Source organism: Purpureocillium takamizusanense, chromosome 10 (genome assembly GCF_022605165.1).
Source record: "Purpureocillium takamizusanense chromosome 10, complete sequence".
NCBI lineage: Eukaryota > Fungi > Ascomycota > Sordariomycetes > Hypocreales > Ophiocordycipitaceae > Purpureocillium > Purpureocillium takamizusanense.
Genome location: NC_063077.1, coordinates 11856 through 33780, shown reverse-complemented (window position 1 = coordinate 33780; position 21925 = coordinate 11856). Strand labels below are relative to the sequence as shown.

The window sequence follows — 21925 nt, the reverse complement described above, 5'->3', positions numbered from 1 at the left end:
CTTCGCAAGTATCGCGCTCTGGTAGTTCCCTCATGCCAGAGCTGTCGTGGGGCCGCTGTCGACAGCCAGTGGGCAGCTCTCCTAGTCTCACGGCCTGCGCTGCTGGAGGCGTCAATGGCCAGGGGCGTCGGGCACCAAGCAAATCCAGGCGCACACGAAGCGACATGGCACGCATACGGGGCAGCGAGCCTGGTCAGCAAGCGACTCGCCATCCGCCAGCTTGACCTCAGCGATGGGGTCATCGCCGGGGTGTTTATGCTAGCTTACAGCGACGTTTGCCTCCTACCCTCATCATCAGCGTTGTACGGGCTGCGTCTTTGCATTGAACGGCATGGCAGTTTCTTGTGGGAGAGGTTGGCGCTCCGAGGGCTTGAATCACGGCAGTGGTTTCTCGGAATGGTTGAAGAGCATGTTCGTCTCCCTGGGCGTCGGTCGATCGGAAGGGTGCGGTGCTGGTCCTCCGGCGGGGATTCATGCCGTCGCGTTTGCTGCTGGGGGACTTGAGGCTCGTGTGGGAAAACCTGAACGTGTAGCAATGATGCGCGCCAACGGTCTGGTTTGCCATGCTTACCAAGACCCCGAGACCAGTCCATCTTTGTGGATATCAGATTGCCCTGGACGGCAGGTTCTCATCCTCCAGCAACCCATTGAGCTGTAAATTACGAACACGCTCCTTTGCAGTTGAGCTGGAGGAGCTGCGAGAACATGAACCTCTCTCGCAGCTGGTACGCTGAAAACCCCTCTGGAGTCGCCAACACTTTCTATTTTTGCTTGGTATTTACCATCCACGACAATCCACTCACTGTCCCGAAGCACGGACCGTTTTGGACTTCAAACCTGTTGTACCCGTGATGTTTTGTACCCATGATGTTGGCCCATGCTGACACGAGACCCCACCGGAAATCCAAGCAACGATCGAGTCAAGTAGCCGAGAAAGCGGCGTTTCCCAACAGACAGCGTTCACTACCAAGTACAGTACTTGCGCGTCGGCGGCCATTAGGTACGAAAAAAAAACACCATCGTGTCACAAAGGCAGCCAACGGCAGGGAGGGTGAGTAGCCGAGCTCAATTGGCCAGCAGGATTCGTTTGTCCACGCCCAATCCTTGGAAATGCCAATTGACGCATCTCTGATTGCTTGAAGCTGAGAGTCCATTTCCACCACAGCCGCTTCCAACTAGTACCAAGTTACTGTACCACCTTGTCGAAGTTGGTAGGTGACGCTCGCGCGGACGCCTCAACTGCCTACCAAGTTACTACTCACCACCACACACACGCACCCACCCGACAGCTTGCCAATGTTACGCCAAACTCACGCGGCGGCGCGGCGGCAGCTACATGTCGCCGCCAACCTCACGTCTGCCGCTCGAGTCGCCCGATGCAGGCCGTCGTCATGCCGTCAGGATCATCTTGTCCAGCAGCTGCCTACGCTATTGTCGTCGACGACGTCGTCGAGAGCGTTTACGACGTCGCTGATGCGACATGCCGAGCTCGTCGTCAAGGTGCCTCAGATGGCCGAGTCCATCAGCGAGGGCACCCTATCGCAGCTGCTGAAAAAGGTCGGCGACCGCGTCGAGCCCGATGAGGAGTTGGCCACGATCGAGACGGACAAGATTGACGTGTCGGTCAACGCTCCCGAGGCCGGCGTCGTCGCCAAGGTGCTCGTCCAGGAGGGAGACACGGTGACGGTCGGCCAGGATCTGGTTCAGCTGGAGACTGGCGTGGCCGGCGCACAGCAGGCTTCATCAACGAGCAAGGACAAGACCGAGACCGCGACGACCCAGCAGCCTCCCGTCGCTGCCACCACACCGCAGACAGAGTCCACGACACCGGCACGCCCGACTGATGAAGCTCCCGTTGTTGAGCATGCCAAGCCGTCCCCAGCAACGGAACAGCGCGACACGAAGCAGCATGACGACAGGGCACCGCCGTCCACCTCCGTCGAGTCGGCCAACCGCCCTACGCGTGGCGAGCGTACCGTACGTCCAACCCACCCACGCACGCCCTGACCGAGGCAGCTGTGGCTGCTAGGCCAGAAGCCAAGTAGATGCTGACAACTACATGCCAGGAGAAACTATCGCGCATGCGCAAGACGATAGCGACTCGACTCAAGCAATCCCAAGACACGTGCGCCTCCTTGACCACCGTACAGCGCGTCGACATGAGCAACATCATGGCCTGGCGCGCCAAATACAAGGAGGCCGTCGCCGAGTCTCACGGCGTCAAGCTGGGCTACATGGGCGCCTTCGCCAAGGCGGCCACGCTGGCCGCGCAGCGCATCCCGCAGATCAACGCGAGCATCGACACCGGTCGCGAGATCATCACGTACCGCGACTACGTCGACATCAGCATCGCCGTGTCCACGCCCAAGGGGCTCGTCACGCCCGTCGTGCGCGACTGCGAGACGAAGAACGTGCTGGAAATCGAGCGAGACATTGGGGCGATGGCGAAGAAGGTGAAAAATAAAGACAGCCTTGCTAGTGAGCACAGTTTGCTGACCCCAGGAGCAGGCGCGAGATGGCAAGTTGACAATGGACGATCTCGAGGGCGGCAACTTCTCCATCAGCAATCCCGGTATTTTCGGCTCCATGTTCGGCACGCCCTTGATCAACTACCCGCAAGCGGCCGTCTTCAACATCAACGCCATCAAAGAGGACGTTGTGGCCGTGGACGGCAAGCCCGAGATTCGCCCCGTGAGCCCTCCCAGCCTGATCTCATCTGCGCTGCGACGCACTTGACCGTATTAATAAAACGAGCTGACCGTGTCGCAGATGATGTACATTACGTTGACCTACGATCACCGGTTAATTGATGGGCGCGAGGCCGTATCGTTTCTGAACCTTGTCAAGGGTTATGTTGAGGATCCTGCCAAAATGCTCCTCTTCTAAGACCCCGAGCAACGAGATGTACCACACCCTGTACCACTACATGTACTTGGACTTTCTTTTCCGAAGGGGCATGAAGGCGAAAATAGTCTATAGAAGTGTATTAGACGGCGATGCGCGGGTGACCAGTAGAGTGGCGTGTCACGGAGTATGTTCATCTCGTCCATGTGCCAGCCAGACGCGGTTTTTGTTCCGTCGCCAGGTTTCGTGATAGACGATGTCTATGGTGGCTGCTCATCCAGCCTTCATCAGGTCCACACATACTGTATTCGCGTACATGGAGTCGTATACAGCAGCACTTGTGCCATTTGCACTCCAGCTTGTGCGTGCGGCTCTACATCAGGTCCCATACGGGATGACCATGTCCGTCAGCGGCATCAGCATCAGCATCGGGCTGCAACCATTGGACCAGGCGGACGATCGATCGTGTTGGAAGTGGCTGCCCCTGTGCTCGGAGGGGCATCCCGCGCTTCGGAATGGCGACCCGTAGTCACACACGAGTCAGAAGAGGGGGCGCGGGCTGCTCCGAGCGCAGAACAGCCCGCCATGCTTTGTACGTACATACTTTTTTGAAGAATGCTCGAGAAGACCAACGGCCCGAGGTAAATGTAGCTGCTCCCTCTCGCACCTAGTAGCCTAAGCTGCGGCAACTCTCGATGCAGATGCATGGATGGCATTAAGCTGCGGCCATGCGGCGCAGAGTAATGACGACGCTTCAACACCAATGAGCTCCGACTTTCTTTACATTGTTGTGGCTTCAGTTGACGACCTTGCGACAGCAGCATCTGACACGCCATGTTGTTGAGCAGCATTCCCAGCGCTGCTGCTGGTGGCCGCAATGCCCTGCGGTACCTGGTGCGCACGCAGCCAGCGAGGCAGCTTGTTCCGCCGCCAAGACGACTTCATGGCTCAGCATGGCACGCCTACGATGCAGTGAGAAGAGCTTCGACACCCACAGAATCCGTCGGGGAGCTGGGCAGTGTACGTTCCCCGGGCGTATGAAGCGTGTCTGCGCGCGCGAGGGCTGACATCATCTAGCGTTGCGCGACGAGCGCCGCAGACGCTCTATTGTCGTCGGCAAGCGCAACAGAAGTGAAGCAGCATTGGGGACCGAGTCTGTCCCCACGAGCCATACCAGCAGAGGGAATAGACATCGGTATCCACGCGGATACCGCAAAACAAGGCGCGGTGCACCGATTAGTGAGGGCATACCAGTCGCATGGCCATTATGTTGCGAAGACCGACCCCCTGGGCATCCGACTTGATGCTCGAGAGATTCGTCCGAGCACAGGCGGGCCCGACCCCCTGGAAGAGCTTGAGTTGTCATATCACGGGCTGACAGCTGCGGACCTCGACCTCTCCTTCACCCTGGGGCCGGAATTGCTGCCCCATTTCGCAACTGGCACCAGAAGTTCCATGACTTTACGGGAAATCATCGCAGCGTGCCAGAGGACGTTCTGCGGCAGCTTGGCGGTTGAGTACCTGCACATCCCAGACCGGACCAAACGCGAATGGCTCCAAGAAAGGCTCCAAGTCCCGCAGCCCATTCAGTTTACGCGGGACGACAAACTCCGCATCCTCGATGGCCTCGTTGCGGTCTCATCATTCGAGCGTTTCCTGGCGGTCAAATTCCCGCACGACAAACGCTACGGACTGGACGGCGCCGAGGGCCTGGCCCCAGCGATACAAGCCATCTTCGACCGCTCGGCCGACTCTCACGGTATCCAAGAGGTCATCATGGGGAGCTGCCATCGCGGCCGTCTCACCATGCTCGCAGGTGTATACGGCAAGCCCCCCGAGCTCCTGTTCGAGGCCTTCTCCGGACTGCGGTCAGACATCGTGCCCGGAACGCCTGGAGACGTCAAGGTTCACATCGGCCACGAAGGACAACATACGTCTGCCCAGGGAAACCGCGTCGGGCTGTCGGTGCTGGCGAACCCTTCTCATCTCGAGGCCGTCGACCCGGTGGCGACGGGAAAGGCGTTTGCGACACAGCGGCTCGCCGGCGACGCGGGCCAGGACCGCATCATGTGCCTCGCCCTCCACGGAGACGCCGCGTTTGCCGGGCAAGGCATGGTGTACGAGATTCTGGGCCTGTCGCGGCTGGCCGACTACGACGTCGGCGGGACGGTGAGGCTCATTGTCAACAACCAGGTCGGGTTCACCACGGATGCTCACTGCGCGCGGTCGACGTCGTACGCGTCCGACTTGGCCAAATTCATCAACGCGCCGATCCTGCATGTCAACGCCGACGACGCCGAGGCTGTTGCGTTTGCCTGTCGCGTTGCTGCCGACTGGCGCGCCGAGTTCAGGTCCGACATTGTCGTCGACTTGGTCTGCTACCGTAAATACGGCCACAACGAGTTTGACCAGCCCAGCTTCACCCAGCCGCTCATGTATCAACAGGTGGCGAAGCAAACTGCGCCGCTTGAGAAGTATGTCGACAAGCTTACAAGCGAAGGGACTTGCACTCGCCAGGAAATTGACGAGCGACTGAACAAGGAGTGGGATCGCCTGCAACGTGCCTTTGACGCGAGCAAAGAAACGATCGCCAAGCAGGAAAAGGCACCCGTTGCGCAGCCAGCAATGGCTCCAACTCATTCAAGGCCGGAGCCCCCCACGTCCGTAGAGCAGAACTTCCTAAACACCATCACGGAGAAGATCACCACCGTGCCAGACGGCTTCGAGACCCATTCCGGCCTCCGGCGAGCCCTTTCAGGAAGGCAAAAGCTCTTTGAACAGGGCATCGTCGATTGGTCTACGGCCGAGGCATTGGCGTTTGGAAGCCTGGTCCTCGAGGGGCGATCCGTGCGTGTGGCCGGCCAGGACGTCCAGCGCGGAACCTTTTCCCAGCGGCACGCAGTATGGCATGATCAAGTGACGGGCAAGACGTGGACACCGCTGGCTCACATGAGCGACACGCAGGCTCGCTTCGACATCGCCAACTCTCCACTAGGTGAACTCGGAGCCCTGGGGTTCGAGTACGGCATCACCCTAGCGGATACGCGGTCGCTCGTCATGTGGGAAGCACAGTTTGGGGACTTTGCCAACAACGCGCAGGTCATCATCGACAATTTCCTCACGTCTGGGGAGAGCAAGTGGCAGTATCAGTCTGGGCTAGTGCTCTCTCTGCCGCATGGACATGATGGCCAGGGTTCGGAACACTCGTCGGCACGCATAGAGAGGTTCTTGATGCTCGGCAACGACGAGGGGAGACATTGGCCCGCCGACCTCGCCGCTCCGCACCAAAACGCTAACATGGACATTGTGTACATGACTACGCCTGCGAATTATTTTCACGTACTGCGTCGGCAAGCACTCAGGGTACATAAGAGACGTAAGTTGCATACCTAGGGATCCTTTGAACGCCGAGAAGCTAATGGTAGACAGCACTCATCATATTCTTCTCCAAATCCTTGCTGCGACACCCGCAAAACCGATCTACCGTTTCCCAGCTCATGGGGTCGTCGGCTTTCGCCCCAGTCATTAGCGACCCGGAGCACGGCAAGTCCATCGACGCGCCGGAATCCATCTCGCGGGTCATCTTCTGCACGGGGCAGGTGTATTTCGCCCTATGCAAGCGTCGCGAGTCCCTGGGCCTCCGGAACGTTGCCATTACTCGGCTGGAGCAGCTTCATCCCTTCCCGTGGGTCGAAGTCATGGACAATGTGCGGCAGTACCCCAACGCAAAGGCATTTGTCTGGGCTCAGGAGGAGCACCATAACGGTGGCGCATGGCACTTTATGCGAGATCGCCTTGACAATGTGCTGCGCGAGACGGAGCAGTACGGCGCGAACGGGGTATTGTACGCGGGACGCGCGCCAAGTGCCAGCACTGCGGCGGGCACCAAGAGTCTTCACGACGTAGAGGAGGATGCTTTGTTGGGTGAAGCGTTCACTGTGTAGAGCTGGGAGAAGCTTGAGGGACATGAGCGATGCGCAGCCTTGTGCTTTTCAGTCTCGTAGCTTGGGTCTATCCTATAGATGAGCCATCCACCCCATACAATATGCTGGTTCGTTCGCAAATCCTGTCTGGCCCTGCTCTGCAATTTCTCGTTCCCATTTTGCGCTCGGAGTGGCTTTAAAGGGACGGTCAAACCCGTCGAGGAAATTAGCCGGGATGCAAGCCGTATATAGGTATAGCTAATTATTCCTCGACTCTTATTTTTGCTTTATTTATAACTAGTCATATAATCTTATAGTTACTTTATTAATATAAGCCCTCGGCCGCCGTCGTCTATAGTCTACTACCCCTTGCCGCGGGCTCGCTATGTGGCCATGGGAGGCGCGTTAAGAGGCGTGGCCGTAATGTTGCCTGTGATGCTGCTGTGTGGTGCTGCTACGTGGTATTTGCGAACCCCGTACCCAGTGGGCTGCAATAGGTAGGTTGCGCGCCTTTATTCGGGGCCTATACAGTACGCGACCAACCAAAAGTAAAATAAAGGCCATGGGTACTTTCCTATCTGTGCGAATAGTAAGTACTACTAGGTATAGTAGGTATAAATTAATTTCGAAATACTATAGGTATCCGCGACAATAACTATAACGTATAATAGAACTCTAAATCGCGTTTTCCCAGCTAAATCGAGCCTAATTAATTATTAAAGTAGATAAATAGATTTATTAAGTCTTACACTTTCGAACGGTATAATTAATATTTAATATACTAGCCGTATATATTAATAACTATAGCTAGTCGCTTAGTTATATTATTAACTAGCTTTTAAAAGAGCTCTTCTTTAAAATCTTCTTAGATCTCGACTATAGCTTTATAAAGCCGCTATTTTAATTAATTATTACTTAATATATCTAAGAGTTCCGGATACTTACTATAGATCCGTTCTTTAAGTAACTTTTATATATTTTCGATCGGGTTTAAGTTAAGCAAATATAGCGGCTATTCCTTTAAGAAAGCCCTATTTTCTTAAGCTTAATTATATAGTTAATTTTAGACTAAACCGCTTCTATATATAAGAGTATTATCTTATATAAAGATAGAGCCTAGTTCTATAATTATTAAAAGGTTCTCTTTAAGGTAATTATATATTCTATAGCCTATAATACCGTTTTATATAGATTTAGGGTCTTTAAGTAATAATAAAAGCGAGGACTATTTTTACTATAAAAAAGCAGCCTAAAATATCTATAAATATCTTATTAGCTTACCTTAAGGCTATATATTATATAGTAAAAGTCTCTCTCCTTAAATAAGGTTAGATTATATAGAAAAACGCATTTAAAATAAAAGTTCTAACTTATATAATAGTAAAAAACTTACTTTTACTTTCTACTTTATTTATAGGTAATAGTTATTTTATTAAAAAAGATTTAATATAATAGGGCTAGCGCTATATAATAAGAGCTAGTTAAGTTATTAATATTTAATATACTATAAAGGAAGGAAATTAAGGTTATATATTAAGTAGCCCCTATATATACGGCGCCTACTATATATAGCCTTATATAACTAGCTATAGGCCTAGGTTAGTATAGGGTCCTAGCTATATATAGCGTTATTATACTTAAGGCCGCGCTTTAGGCTCTTATTAAGCTAAGCCCCTTATATTACCCCCCCGCTCCCCCTCCCCCCCTCCCCCTAGGCTAGCCCTAGCTACTATAAGGGGGCTCGCGATAACCCTTTATTCGAGCCCTTTAATTAAGGGCTTCTTTACCTTTATACCTAGCGGCCTATAAGTAAGTATATACGGCTAGCTTTTATTACCGCCTATTATATAGTAGGTAGGTCCGTTTATAAGAGCCCTACTTCTTTTAATTAAGTATCTTTACCCCCTTTAGCGTAGGCCTTACTTACTAGCCTATATATACTTATAGCTAATTAAGTCAATAATATTATAATAACTATTTACCTTAAGTTACTCTTTAAGCCTTATATAACTATTAATATAGTATAATTATAAAAGGACCTCTTTCCTTTTAGGCTTAGTAAGCTTCTTTCTTTCCTTTTATAACTTTATTATTATTATTACTAAAATAATCTGCGTCCTCGGGCAAATGCCGCCGCTTCTAGTAGGTGACTTCCGCCACATCCTGCGGCATTTGCTCACAGCTCCACCCCAAGTTTTCAGGCATTAACTTCTTCGCTGGTCACCGCCTGCCCAATTTACCAGAGCGCCACAGCTGACATCCCCTCATCTCGACAACACAGTGCCAACACGCCACAGCCTGTGTAGCGCCCGGGCCCGTCGTCGCCTGCTTCGATGACCGCGTTGTTAAGCGGCGAACGACGAACATCGGAATTAACTGAATGGTGAGTAATGCAACGCTTGCATCACACAATGGGATCCGCAAGATTGACACGTAGAATGAGTTATTGTTTCTTGCCCATTCGGCATGTAAACAGTGCAGTAGGAGAGTAACGGAATTGGGCTCACGAAGGACGCCGCCTTCCTCGTGTGTACACCGCCTTCCTTGTGTGTACACCGCCTTCCTTGTGTGGATATTGTCGCCCCCATGGATACACCGCCTACCCCCACGTATTTCTCCCATTCGACACCGCCTACTCCATTCGACACCGCCTACTCCATTCGACACCGCCTACTCCATTCGACACCGCCTACTCCACCGCCTACCCGTGCAGCTGCTCCAGCCCCGTACGTCGCCGCCTTGGCTACTACCAGCAAAAGGCAACCTGTGACCTAGGCCCAGTAGCGCAACAGCCAGCGCACTCCCGCTGAGCAAAGCTTTGTGGATAGTGGCCCTTGCTGTTGCGGCTCCAACGAGGGACTCCCCGTACCCGTTTGTCCATTTGACGACCAAAACGCCAGAGATGCCGCTCGCCACGCCATGCTGTCCAATGTTGTACCTTGCACAGAGTTTAGCCAGGGGCGCAATCGCTTTGTGATCAAGGCCGTATGACCAGCTTGTCCACATGCGGTCGAGAACAAGAGCCCTTTGTGCCGTCGCTTCACCCGATTGTTGGTGCCCAGCGTGCGGCGGATGCAGGCCAGGAGCTGGCCACAAAGGTTTTTCTTGCCCCCCCCCCCCCCCCAACCCCTTTCCTCCCTCGGCGACGGCCAGAAGTGCCATTCTGTTCACTGCAACCTCAAGCGCAGTCACCCTCCCAAAGACGTTTGTGTACAGTACATTGTCAACATCATTACGAGCGCCCCAAGCGCAGCCCTGTTGTCTACTTTTTGACGCGCAAGCCCGAATCTTTGCACCAGCATATAGCCGCAGCCAGATGTCCGCCTCTCGACCTTGTTGCGTGGAGTCCCTCGCTGCATCGTGTCGTCGGCTGCAATGGATTTGGAGCTTCCTGCTGATGGCATTCCGCAGGTTGGCGGCGGCATCCTCAGTGATGTGGGGCCTGTCCATTTCCTGATGTGTAGGCACCCCGCAGATGGAAGGCATCCCGGATGGATTGAAGGCTTCCTGATGGCGGCATCTCGAGATTGGCGGCATCCTCAGGTGTGGCGCCTCGTCCAATTCCTGCCAATGAAGTGGAGCCTCCACTGGCAGCGTTTCGTCCAATTCTGGACATGTAGATCCATGCAATTGACATGTTTGGCCGAGCCAATTAGTGGACGAAGCATCATCGCACAGCAGCGGCAGTCTCGTCCTGGCCGCGGCCACAAGTCCAATTGGCGCCTGTCGGACAACTGGGGCCACTGGGTCCATCTTTGGTATCAGTCAATTGATGAGAATTATCTTGAAGAGCTCGAGCTAGACGCACGTCAAAGCGCGGCTCTTTATAGACAAAGGAGAGACCTGCTTTGTGGTGCAGAATCCTTGGAAATGAGGCTGTCGGCGATGCCTGGCACATCCCGTGTTTGAGCTTTGACCTCAACGAGGGTCCAAAACACCACGCATGCAGACGCTCGACCTTAACATGCGTGTTATAGTATCCGAATTCCATGCACAACCTTGCTGAGTAAGTATGGTATACGGCCCGAGCCTGGTTGGTTGTGCGACAGATAGGTAGTGCAAGTGGCGTTCACACCGGCCATTCGAGGCAAGGCAGCATAGACGTCGAGGATGTTCCATCCAAACAAGTATCGCAGAAGAGTGGGGGATGTGAGCCTGATGCAATAACGATCCGCCGAAGCAGGGGCAGCACCGCAGCGTTTCCTGCAACAGATACTACGCCACCCGAGAGTCAAATAATCCCGAGCAGGCTGCCCAGCCCGACCACGTCGCCAGGGTGTCCATTAACCAAGTTACCTTGCTTGGTTGCTTGAGATTGGTTGATTACGTAACGAGTAACTACGAGCAAGCCGTCCTCCGACTAACTAGAGGTAAGCATATTTGTCTTACTCGGGCTAACTTTAAGTTGCTCGACTAATTTACCGTGACCCCTTTTTTAGTCGAGCATCGGCAGACGAACTTTAGCTGTGCCACCCGCTCTCCATCTCGTTGAGGTCCTGTAATGTCTGGCGTTAGCTGTCTCCTAAATCAACCATGCCTTCACCTTTATTCCTTCGGCCTAATGGCAGGCTTAGATAAGCTATACCCTCTAGGACCTCCTCTAAGCTAATAGGCTCTACTTAGTTAAGCTTCCTAAACCGTATTCGACCCCGACCGATCTGCCTACCGATGTGCCTGCTACCGGGCCCGTTTCCTACGATCGAGACTTACTAAAGGCATCTTAGTGCGCTTTCCCTATAGAGTAGGAGAAAATTCGCTATAATAGGAAGCCTATGCCGTCTATTCGATATCGTTAGCCCTATAAGCGTACTATTAACTCGAAGGCCTAGCCGTCGGCAATCTATAGGCACGGTGCATAACTTACTATAGACGGGGACAATAAGTACTAGCTCTATAAGTATTGCTATTATAGCGACCATTACGAGACTACGCTATTTACTAGCGAGAGTACGACTAGCGTTATTTACTACCTAAAGCACTATTATAAACTAGAAGAATTTAGCTATAAAGTAGTAAGGTCTAACCCTTTTAATATAGCTTAGGGGGTTATAAAGCCGGTATTATACCTTAAGGGCCGACGCGTAGTATTTAACGACCTCTAATTTAGAACCGACTTTATAGACTAGGTAGTCGATCTTAATCTTAGCTTTCGCTAAGTAACCTATTGCTATACGTACGATATTTTCGCGATATATTTAAAGGATAGCGATAAGATTATACCTAAGAGCCTATTAGCGCTTAGTAGCTAGATTAGAGAGAAGTAATTTAGCGATATTAAGAGGCGTACTTAATTAAAGGAATAGCTTTATTACGCTAATAGTAAGATTTATCTCTTGGCCGATACGTAGATATCCGAAGAGGGGACTAACTACCTAGCTATTATTGCCTACTTCTTAGATAAAAAATATAGTCTCCGAATAGCTCTTTTAGACCTCTTGCCGCTAAAGGGCCTATACTCCGGCGAGAATATTACGAAAGTCCTATTAATAGTTATCGAATATTATAGTATAGCCGCCGCTATTAGCTTCTTTATAATAGATAACGTAAGCAATAATAATATATATATTCGTAAGCTAGCGAAGCGATACTCTACTATCGATTATAAGAGTCGTCTTCGGTACGTTAGGTATATACTAAATCTAATCGTTAAAGCGCTCCTCTTTAGGAAGGGCGTTAATGAGCTAGAGAGATAGCTACTTAAGGCATCCGATAATAAGCGATTTAAGATATAGAGGAAGTAAAGCTTTATCGGTAAGCTTTATAACTTCTATATATAGATTAACCGAATAGACTAACGACGAGAGTAACTAAAGCGGTATATTTTATAGGCGTACGATAAGGGCAGTATCGAGTAACTCTATACTAGAGTCTTAGTCGACGGCGGGATCTATTAGAACTCTGCCTATATAATGATTGAAAGAGCTCTAAAACTCCGCTACGCTATTAATCTCCTTTTCCTTAATTATAACTATACCGGCGAAAGATACGATATCTTATAAGATATCCTTACTCCCTAGGATTAGATCGACCTAAACTACCTCCTTACTATTTTAAAGCCTTTTAAGGAGCTAATAAAGCGTATAGAAGGTTAGGCAAATAAGGCTAGCCTAGAAGGATCTTATAGTTCCCTTTATAAGATAATCGAGTCGCTTAATATCCTCTTTAAGAAGCTATAGGAGGCGGGAAAGTTTACTAATAACTACCCTAACGTAGTGTCTATATATTATTCCTATACTATTAACGCTATACGTATTAAGCTTAAAGAATATTTCGGTCTTATAGATACTATACTTATATACTAGTGCATAATAGCGCTATATCTAGTAAATAAGTTTATATACTTCGAACTTAAGTAGAGCTATAATAAGCAATAGGTTAGCGAGGCGAAGAGAGTTATATAGGAGATATATATAAAGTACGAGGAGGCGGCTATAAACGTAGATACTATAGAGAGCTTATAATAGATATAGGAGGAGGAAAACGGTAATAACGCGGCCGATAACGTAAGATCCCTTAACTTACTTTAGTAAGCTCGTAAGCGTTATTAGAGGCTCGTTGCGGTTACTATATTAGGTATGCATAAAAAGAAACGGGCAAAACTTACGTCCGAGCTTAATAAGTTTATAGCTAGGACTATAAAAGCCGATCTAGAAGTCGAGGACCCTCTAGAATAGTAGGTATACTATATATTAGACTACCTAGTCTTATTTAGAATGGCCTTCGACTTATTTAGTTACCTAGCGATAAGCGCTAAATATAAACGTATCTTTTCTAGGACGAAAAAGGTTATTATGGATAAGCGCAATCGCCTTAGTTAAATATAGTCGCGGCTATTAAATGCTAAAAGTATTTACTTCGATCGGGCATATTAATATAGTTAGGTAAGTAATATTTATTAATATATAAGATACTAAATTTAGAATGCCATAGTAGAAGTTAAGCAATACTAACTAACCGAGTAAAGTAAGGCCTTACTATTAAGTAAACTAAGTAAAGTAATAGGTTGCTATTAACTAAGTAAAGCAAAGGGGTCATTTTTTGCTTTACTTGGTTGATAGACACACTATACGTCGCATGGCACACCTGACGGAGAAGACATCGGCGCGATCGGCGCACGTTTCGAAGAATGGCCATTGCATAATGCCATATTGAAGCGCGTTATTGTGGATGGCGTGGCAACCTTCCAGCTCCAGTTCGAATGGCCCTTTCCTGCGGCCCATGGTCAACGAGGTGAAACGAGTCGGAAACGTAATCGCGCTTCGACAAGAGGGCAGGGTAGTCAAACAAGGCGGAATCCCGCCACAACGAGGGCCAAATTCGCACCCGAGGAAGACGATCTGCTGATCAAACTGAAGAGGGAGGGAATGCTCTCATGGGCTGAGATACATCAGCAGTTCAACGCCACGTTTCCAGGCAGGTCTCGCGGCAGCTTGCAGGTGCATTATTCGACAGTGTTGAAGTTCCATTGATGTCATGGTATTGAGGGTCCCGGAATAACCACGACACATTTTCATGGCCAATTACGGTGACCTTCTGCCATGATGGGAGGGAACCTCAGATTGCAGTGGAAATAAAGAGGGCCTCGGCTCCAGCTCCGCCTAGACAGGACATGCCTAACGGTTATCATAATCTTCTGTACTAGACGAATACTGCCAGTGTCGGGCTAGGGGCATCGAGGATGAACATTTCTTCAGCTAAGCTCAATTATACAACACAAGTCCTTTGTACCGTCTCTTGGCAAGGCGTGGCATCGTCCGTAGAACGAACCTGTTTCCGGACAGAATCTCGACTGTTTGGCGGACTTAGTAGTAGTGTCAAGCCCAACTACTTCATCCACCGCTTTAATTAAGGCCGAGACAATAAAGTCATGGTTATGGCGTCATCGCTATGCCCCCCAAACTTTTGCTGGTGCGCATCCGCGCCTTTGTCCCAGAACTTGATAGCAATTGTTGTTTGGAATTGGGGGATAAGTCCGCTTTGCACCACACTGCAGAAGCCTACCAGTAATTTCGGAACTCTTCCTCCGAATGCAACTAACTTGGAAGTTTTCAAGTAGTGTGCACGCTCCATACGCGAACCTCTGAATGTATTTGTGCGGTGGCCGCAGTTTCCTTGTACTTAGACCCGACGCAAACTAAAGCAGTCGACTGCAAGGTTTTCAAGGCTTAGGTATGTACGTCCCTTTACCATTTACCCATGCCAATCTTATTGCTCTGATTTCGGCTAACTTCTGGCTCATTTTTGCACGTTCGCTATGGAACCATTAGACGGCGTTCCTATCTTCTCCGCTAAGCGTGTCTACGTCTGCGCCATTATCGAGCAGTATCGTAACTATCTTTTCGCGTCCTGCTCGTAAGGTAGCGGAGAGAGCATTGCTATTCGGGCCGCCCTATATATTAATATTAGTACCCTTATCGAGTAGTAACTAGACTACCTTCTAATATCCTCTATATAAAGTAGCCTAGAGAGCGTTATTATACTCGCTACCTTCGGTATTAACGTTAATACTATTATCGACTAAAATCTAGATTACTTATAAGTATCCTCTATATAAAGTAACTTAAAGAATATTACTATACTTAAGGTCTTATATATTAACGTCAGCGCCTTTATTAACTAGAATCTAGACTACTTATAGGTATCTTTTAGACGAAATAGCCTAGAGAGTATTATTATATTTATTACCTTTAGCGTTAATATTAATATTATTATCGACTAAAATCTAGACTACTTATAGGTATCCTCTATATAAAGTAACTTAAAGAGTATTACTATACTTAAGGTCTTATATATTAATATCGGCGCCCTTATTAATTAAAATCTAGACTACTTATAGGTATCCTTTAAACGAAGTAGCCTAAAGAGTATTACTATACTTACTACCTTTAGCGTTAATATTAGCGCCTTTATCGACTAAAATCTAGACTACTTATAGGTATCTTTTATATAAAGTAACCTAAAGAGCGTTATTACGCTTAAGGTCTTATATATTAACGTTAGCGCCCTTATTGACTAGAATTTAAACTACTTATAGGTATCTTTTAGATAAAGTAGCCTAAAGAGCGTTATTATATTCGCTACCTTTAGCGTTAATATTAGCGCCTTTATCGACTAGAATCTAGACTACTTATAGGTATCTTTTATATAAAGTAACCTAAAGAGTATTACTATACTTAAGGCCTTATACGTTAATATTAGCGCTCTTATCGATTAGAATCTAGACTATTTATAGGTATCCTCTATATAAAGTAGCCTAAAGAGCGATACTATAGTTTAGGCCTAAATAAGTATTAATATCTATACTTAAATTAAGTAATATCTTAATTACTTATTAATGCCCCTTTAATAAAGTAGCTTAAAGAGCGTTATTATCTATTTTACCTTTAGCGTTAATATTAATACCGTTATCGATTAAAGTCTAGACTACTTAATAGAGTCCTCTATATATAGTAGCCTAGAGGGCGTTTCTATAGAACTTAGGCCTAGCGTTAATATTAGTACCTCTATTAAGTAGTATTTAGATTATATTCTCTTGCCCTTTAATTATAGTAGCTTAGAGAAGGTTACTAGTGAATCTGCCTATAGTATTAGTATTAATACCTATATCTAAGAGTATTTAAATAATCTTTAGGTATTTTCTTAAAAAAGCTACTTTAAGAGCGTAGCGAAAGATCCTATATTAAGTATTAGTATTAGCGCCTCTATTAAGTAGCGTTTAGACTACCTCTTTATATCCCTAATATAAAGTAGTATAGAGAGCGCTACTATACCTTCCGTCCTTAGCGTTAATATTAGCACCCTTATCGAGTAGTAACTTAACTACCCCTAAGTATCCTTCGTATAAAGTAGCCTAGAGAGCGGTACTATAGTATCTACTACGAGCGTTAGGATTAGCGCTATTTTCGATCAGAGCCTGAACTAAACAGTATAAGCCCCTAAGCGAGGCGTAATATAGAGCTCCTGCAATTTTGTAACGGTCGGAGCCGTGTAACAGCGATCGATCATGGTCGTATAGTCGGTAAGATATTGTCCGAGTAGTATCACAAGAAAAAAAATCCGCCAGGAGTGCGCGGACCTTTTTGGAGCCACTCTCCGCGACCGCGGCATAGTTAGGCCAGTACCGTACAGAGTATTAGGCCAACCAGTATAATTGTTCGAGTTCCGGTATCGGAAGACGCTTATCCATATCCAGCAGGTACGCAAGGCAGACTTCTGCGATAGCAGCTCTGGCATTAGGCTCTCTGAAATGGTTAGCGACGCTCGTTCCTAATCGGTCTGACATCAGATATTCCTTCACGGAAAAATGTGCAAGCTACAGCCGTGTTATGGCCACTCTACTAGGCTCTTCGTCGGTTATACTTATAGCTTTGCTGTCCGTCTTGCTATGTCTATTGTCCCCTTCGTTTCTCTTTACAGCTACCAGGCTAGAACAGTACCTTAAAACCTCTTCTGGAAGTGGCATTCTATTTTAGCGCTTAAATCGAGGCTTCGAATTAGTATTTAATACGATCGCATCTATAGCCTCTTCGATAGTTAATGGCCTCTCGGAATAGGCTAAGAACTATAAAATAAGTACTATACGATGCCTATGCTCTTATAGTAAGTTACTCAAGATCCGAGCGTATATATTATCTAGTATCCTCGGCAGAGACCTAAGGGCAGCTCGTAAGGTAAGGGGGTCTAGATAGTTTTTAAGGGCATCTAATTAGCAGGTAACCTAACGAAACCTGTAGGTTCAGCCTATGTTCCTAAGCTACGGTAAAGGGTACGTATATGCCGTCTGCCTTTTCGTTAAGAGTAACTTCGATTTAGTCTTAGATATCTAGTCGTAAATACTATCTTACTAGACCTTCGCTATTGCGTACTTTCGTGTAGATATATATAGATATATTACTCTTAACTAGGCAGCTTTAAATTAGGATAATACCTTAGCGATCGACCCATTTCTCTATAGCAGACTTTATATGCTATTTAGGGCGGCTTGTAATAAAGAGGCGAACATTCTTTTACAGAGAGACTATAAAAGACCCTATCTACGGAAAGAGCTCGCTAGCTCGATATCCATTCTATATCTGGCACTCGTCTAGCGCATCGAGAATGATGTTTACTTTACTAGCCTGCTTAGTTATGGCGGCGAAGGTCTTGCATAAAGAATTAACGGTTGGCTATTACTTTCCGGATTTACTAGAGGCGAAAAGCAAGTCTACGTACTTTTAGGTATCCTTATTCTTATAGTAGAGCTAAATCATAAGAGAGCGGAGGGCATGCTTAAATAATTACTTACGCGTATCGGTAAAGTTAAAGAAGAAGTAAAGCATATTTTTAATACTCGCATTATCTTTTAGATCTCGGATAACTATAGACGCGAGAATAGTCTTACCGCACCTAGGAATTCCGTAAATCCACAAAAAGGAGCGTTTACAATCTTTCCATAAGGAATACTCTATACGCTATAGGAGCCACTGACCCGAAGATCTATGGCGCTACTTCTTAGCATGATTATAGTTCGTCGATAGATCTAGCGGAAAAAGCCACTACTTAAGCTCGAGGTAGTAAGTATTCGCCTCCAGGCCTTAGACGATATTATAAATTACTAAATTAATAGCTCCTATTTAATCAAGCTAGTAGCCAACTAGAGCGTTCAGTTATAAACCAGTCTATACGCTATTAAGAAAATGCTAATTGAACGCATATTATATACGTCTCTAAACGGTCTTCTGGATAGCATCCATCTACTGAACTTCGTCTAGTAGTATAATGGAAATAATCTCCTTAGCATACGCGGTAGCTACGGCCATTATATACTCTTACCATTCCTTATTCTTCGCCGAGTTGGCATAATCGTAAATTCCTCGAATAATGAGGCAAGGGAAATTATCTATAAGTCCGGCGGCCTCCATCTCTACGCATAATATATGCCCGCTAAACTAATTATTAATATTATCGCGGAGTATAGTATCTTTAATAACTCGGTTACTAGAAGCGATTAGTCTATAGTAAATAGGTATATCGTCGCGCTACGTCTATAAACCTTCGACTATAGCTTATAAGGTAGACTCGTTATTAGACCTCCTATCCCGAGAGCTTAGAACCTATAGACCAAAAGAGTACTAAATAAAAGCTAGAAATGCATTCTAAAGCGTAGAGAGTATGCCGTACTATCTGAACTAGCTATAATATAAATTATGCGATATAGGATTTCCGATGCTAATAGGCCTGGCATATTGTAAAGCTAATCGTAGGTAATTAATTGCTAAGTCGCATAGGTACTCCGGTATTCGCGCCCCCTTCAAATCATGCTTCGTCCGTAGCTTCGATATAGCCGTTAGTAGTGCCGTTGGCGGATTATTTAACGCTCCGGTTTGAATAAGCTTACTATTATTTTCTGCTTTACCGAAATCCCATTAAATAACTCCCGGGAAGCCGTTATCGGGCGAACTAACGACCATATTACTAAGCCGGATATTTAGTAGAATTCTACTACCGATGCCAACTATAAAGCCTAGCCTAATAGACGGAAACGTACTAGCCATACGGGTCGCGACGGTCGCTACGGAGTTTATCCCATACTTGCCCTACGGTAGACAGGCTATGACGATATTATGCGGGCCAATAGCTCCCAGAGTATATACATTGTCGTCTTTTAGTGGATTTGGCAGATCTAGGTATCGTTAGTCTAGTATAGCTATCGCGGCCGTCTGTTCCTTCGGTAGCGCACAGACCCAGCCGACGGTGTACTCATTGCGGCTCTTCGGTTCAGCAACTTCTGGCACTCCCATAGCGTACGTGCTCGGACGCTGAAAGTCAAAACCTGGACGATAGGTAGCGGTACGACATCAGGGTTAACGTTTCACTGGGATTGCGGTATCCCGGAGATTCACTGACAAAAAATTGAAGCGCACGCCACTGAGGAGATGGCTGTTGATGCGAGGGGGAGCTGGCTGTTGCCAACGAAGAGGACGCACACAAGTCAGCCTCGCGGGCTGCCCTCCTTAGCGCCGGGCGCCTTTTTCGGACACACCAGTGCGGCCGCCCGTGCGTGGCGCTGTCGCCTAACAGCCCCTCCGCGTCACGCCCAGGGCTCCAATGCTGCCTGTTGAGCATCTCGCCACGGGGACTCGTGCACTAGTCGAGGAAGCGTAGTTTCATTTGCCGTCACTGTGGCGCGACAGCTCAGCAGCATCACCTAACCGGCGGCGGGCAGCCAGCCATCCTCGGCTTCGACCATCATTTGGCCTGCAGATGGCGCGACATTTGTAACAGCACAAGCCCAGCGTCTCCACGACCTGGCCGTGCCCACCAATCATCCTCAACCCACTTTTCCTGCTGCAGAGTTGTCATGGCGCCTTCGCCGCGTTGGTGATTGCCGACCGTGGCTTGTAAGCGCCCACGGGCTGTTAATGTGAAGCGCGACGCCCGCCAATCACCGATACTTGCTCCAATTGCGCCTGCGGATCCGGAGGGTTGCACCGCGCGATCCCTGAGCTGCTGGCAAGCACACTGCAGAACGGGCCGGCATTGTGCGTCAGCAACGGTGGTCAGCCAGGCAGCCATGCACTGCCGCACTGTGATGAGTGTTGCCTCAAACCCCGTTGCTAGCAAGACACCGTGACTTGGACCACCGAAGCACAATTCCGGACCCCTTCACGAGTGTTGAGAGACGACCTGCGAGTGTTGTGTTAATAGGTACAAAGCATATTCAGGAGCAGGCAACAAGCGCAGTGCGTCCCGGCCAGCGATGGTGCACAGCAAATGCGCAGCTGGGGGCAGGCCCGACAACATTTTGTAGCACACCTCTGTTCCTGGTGGACCAGCCATGTTGCTCGTCCAGCCGAAATTTGTGCATTAGGGGCGCAGGATATCTGAAAGGCAGACTCCGTGGTGGAGCACAGCGTTCTTATAGCGCTTAATTGCATCCGGGGGTGGCAAACTGGGGGCCGAGTTAAAAAGATACCGGGTACCGGCTTTCCATCGGGCGGTTCGTCGCAAAAATGAAGCGGTGCCCAAACACTTTGGCAAACACACAGTCGTCCCAAGTCATTATCAAAACTCTGAACAGAATGCCAGAAGAAGAACCTACGGAGCAAAGCACGTCTACTCGCATGGGTCCACCCGGGATCCAAATCTCTCCACCGGGCATTCGCAAGCGCCGCGGGGGACGAGTGGACGCGTTGAACTATATAGGTAAGCAGCAATAGCGAGCTGCCGAAAGTTGCGCCATTGTTGACCAAGACCCTATGCACAGCGTCCGATGTTCAACATCTCGATGAAGAGCGACTCGACAGCGTGCGTCGGACTGTTTGCCAGGTCGTCTGGATGCACCTCATGGGCTGGAAAGCATCTGTTGAAGGGAAACTAGCATTCCGGCGCATTTTTGGTCTTGATCCTTTCGAATGGAAGCTTACGGACGGAGAAATCAACCTCGCTTACGACAACTCTCATGACCTGTACGAACTAAGCATCGAGGCTAAAATTCGCCAATATGTTGGGTCATTGTCTCCTGAGAAGACCTTCAGCATAATTAGCGGCCATCCGCTACAACAAGAGCTTGGCAAAATACTTCGTGTACATCTTACTGATTACCAGACTCTCGCTCTGCAGAATTCAGTCGCGGAGGACCGCCCCGACAACATGGAGGTTCCTGACGAATTTGAGTCACTTACGGACTTCTTGTCGGAGCTCAGCGGGGACCTGGCAGAGTCGCGGCATGCGCTGCTCACGATGGTTCAAGTCGTCAGAGCATTCGCCCAGTCAATCCAACGTACTGCCGAAACAAAGCACCTGACAAGCGAAGAGTTGGCGATACTGAAAGCTAATGTGAGATCGCTCGACTTGCCATACTTGACTGCTGTCCAGATGCTGCGGGCCGACGATTCCGGCTCTGTACAGCTCCCATTGGAAACTCAATCTCTGATATGGTGGTCAGTGCTTTTGAACCGGGGCTCCCATGACTCTGTACCGACACTGACTCGATGCTGTTTCATTCTAGGGAGGCAAAGGATGGGCCATCGCAGCAAGCCTTTGGTTCCAACGTCACGGCCCCTACAGAAAATTATCCACATCGCGACGGAACGAGCATGCGCCCCGGCTTGAATTTTATCGTTCCCACAACTTTGCTAATTACTTGCATATTCGCCGTCCTCGCCTGGACCCATTCG

At 48.6% G+C, this 21925-nt stretch overlaps 3 protein-coding genes across 3 annotated transcripts; all 3 read left to right on the top strand.

The window, feature by feature from the left end:
* Nucleotides 1-1473: 1473 nt before the first annotated feature.
* On the top strand, nt 1474-2886 carry JDV02_009509 (Dihydrolipoyllysine-residue succinyltransferase; the record flags this gene model as incomplete). The annotated part of the gene is made up of 4 exons (XM_047991176.1): nt 1474-1977; nt 2067-2453; nt 2509-2691; nt 2770-2886. 4 exons carry the CDS (start codon nt 1474-1476, stop codon nt 2884-2886), a joined length of 1191 nt encoding a protein of 396 aa, XP_047847186.1.
* Nucleotides 2887-3678: 792 nt separating this feature from the next.
* Nucleotides 3679-6788, top strand: JDV02_009508 (Oxoglutarate dehydrogenase (succinyl-transferring); the record flags this gene model as incomplete). Its single annotated transcript, XM_047991175.1, has 3 exons — nt 3679-3864; nt 3922-6220; nt 6274-6788. 3 exons carry the CDS (start codon nt 3679-3681, stop codon nt 6786-6788), a joined length of 3000 nt encoding a protein of 999 aa, XP_047847185.1.
* A 14039-nt stretch (nt 6789-20827) lies between these two features.
* Nucleotides 20828-21688, top strand: JDV02_009507 (uncharacterized protein; the record flags this gene model as incomplete). Its single annotated transcript, XM_047991174.1, has 2 exons — nt 20828-20951; nt 21013-21688. Coding segments are annotated over 2 exons (800 nt in total), but the record flags the coding sequence as incomplete, so codon positions are not given.
* Between the last annotated feature and the right edge of the window lie 237 nt (nt 21689-21925).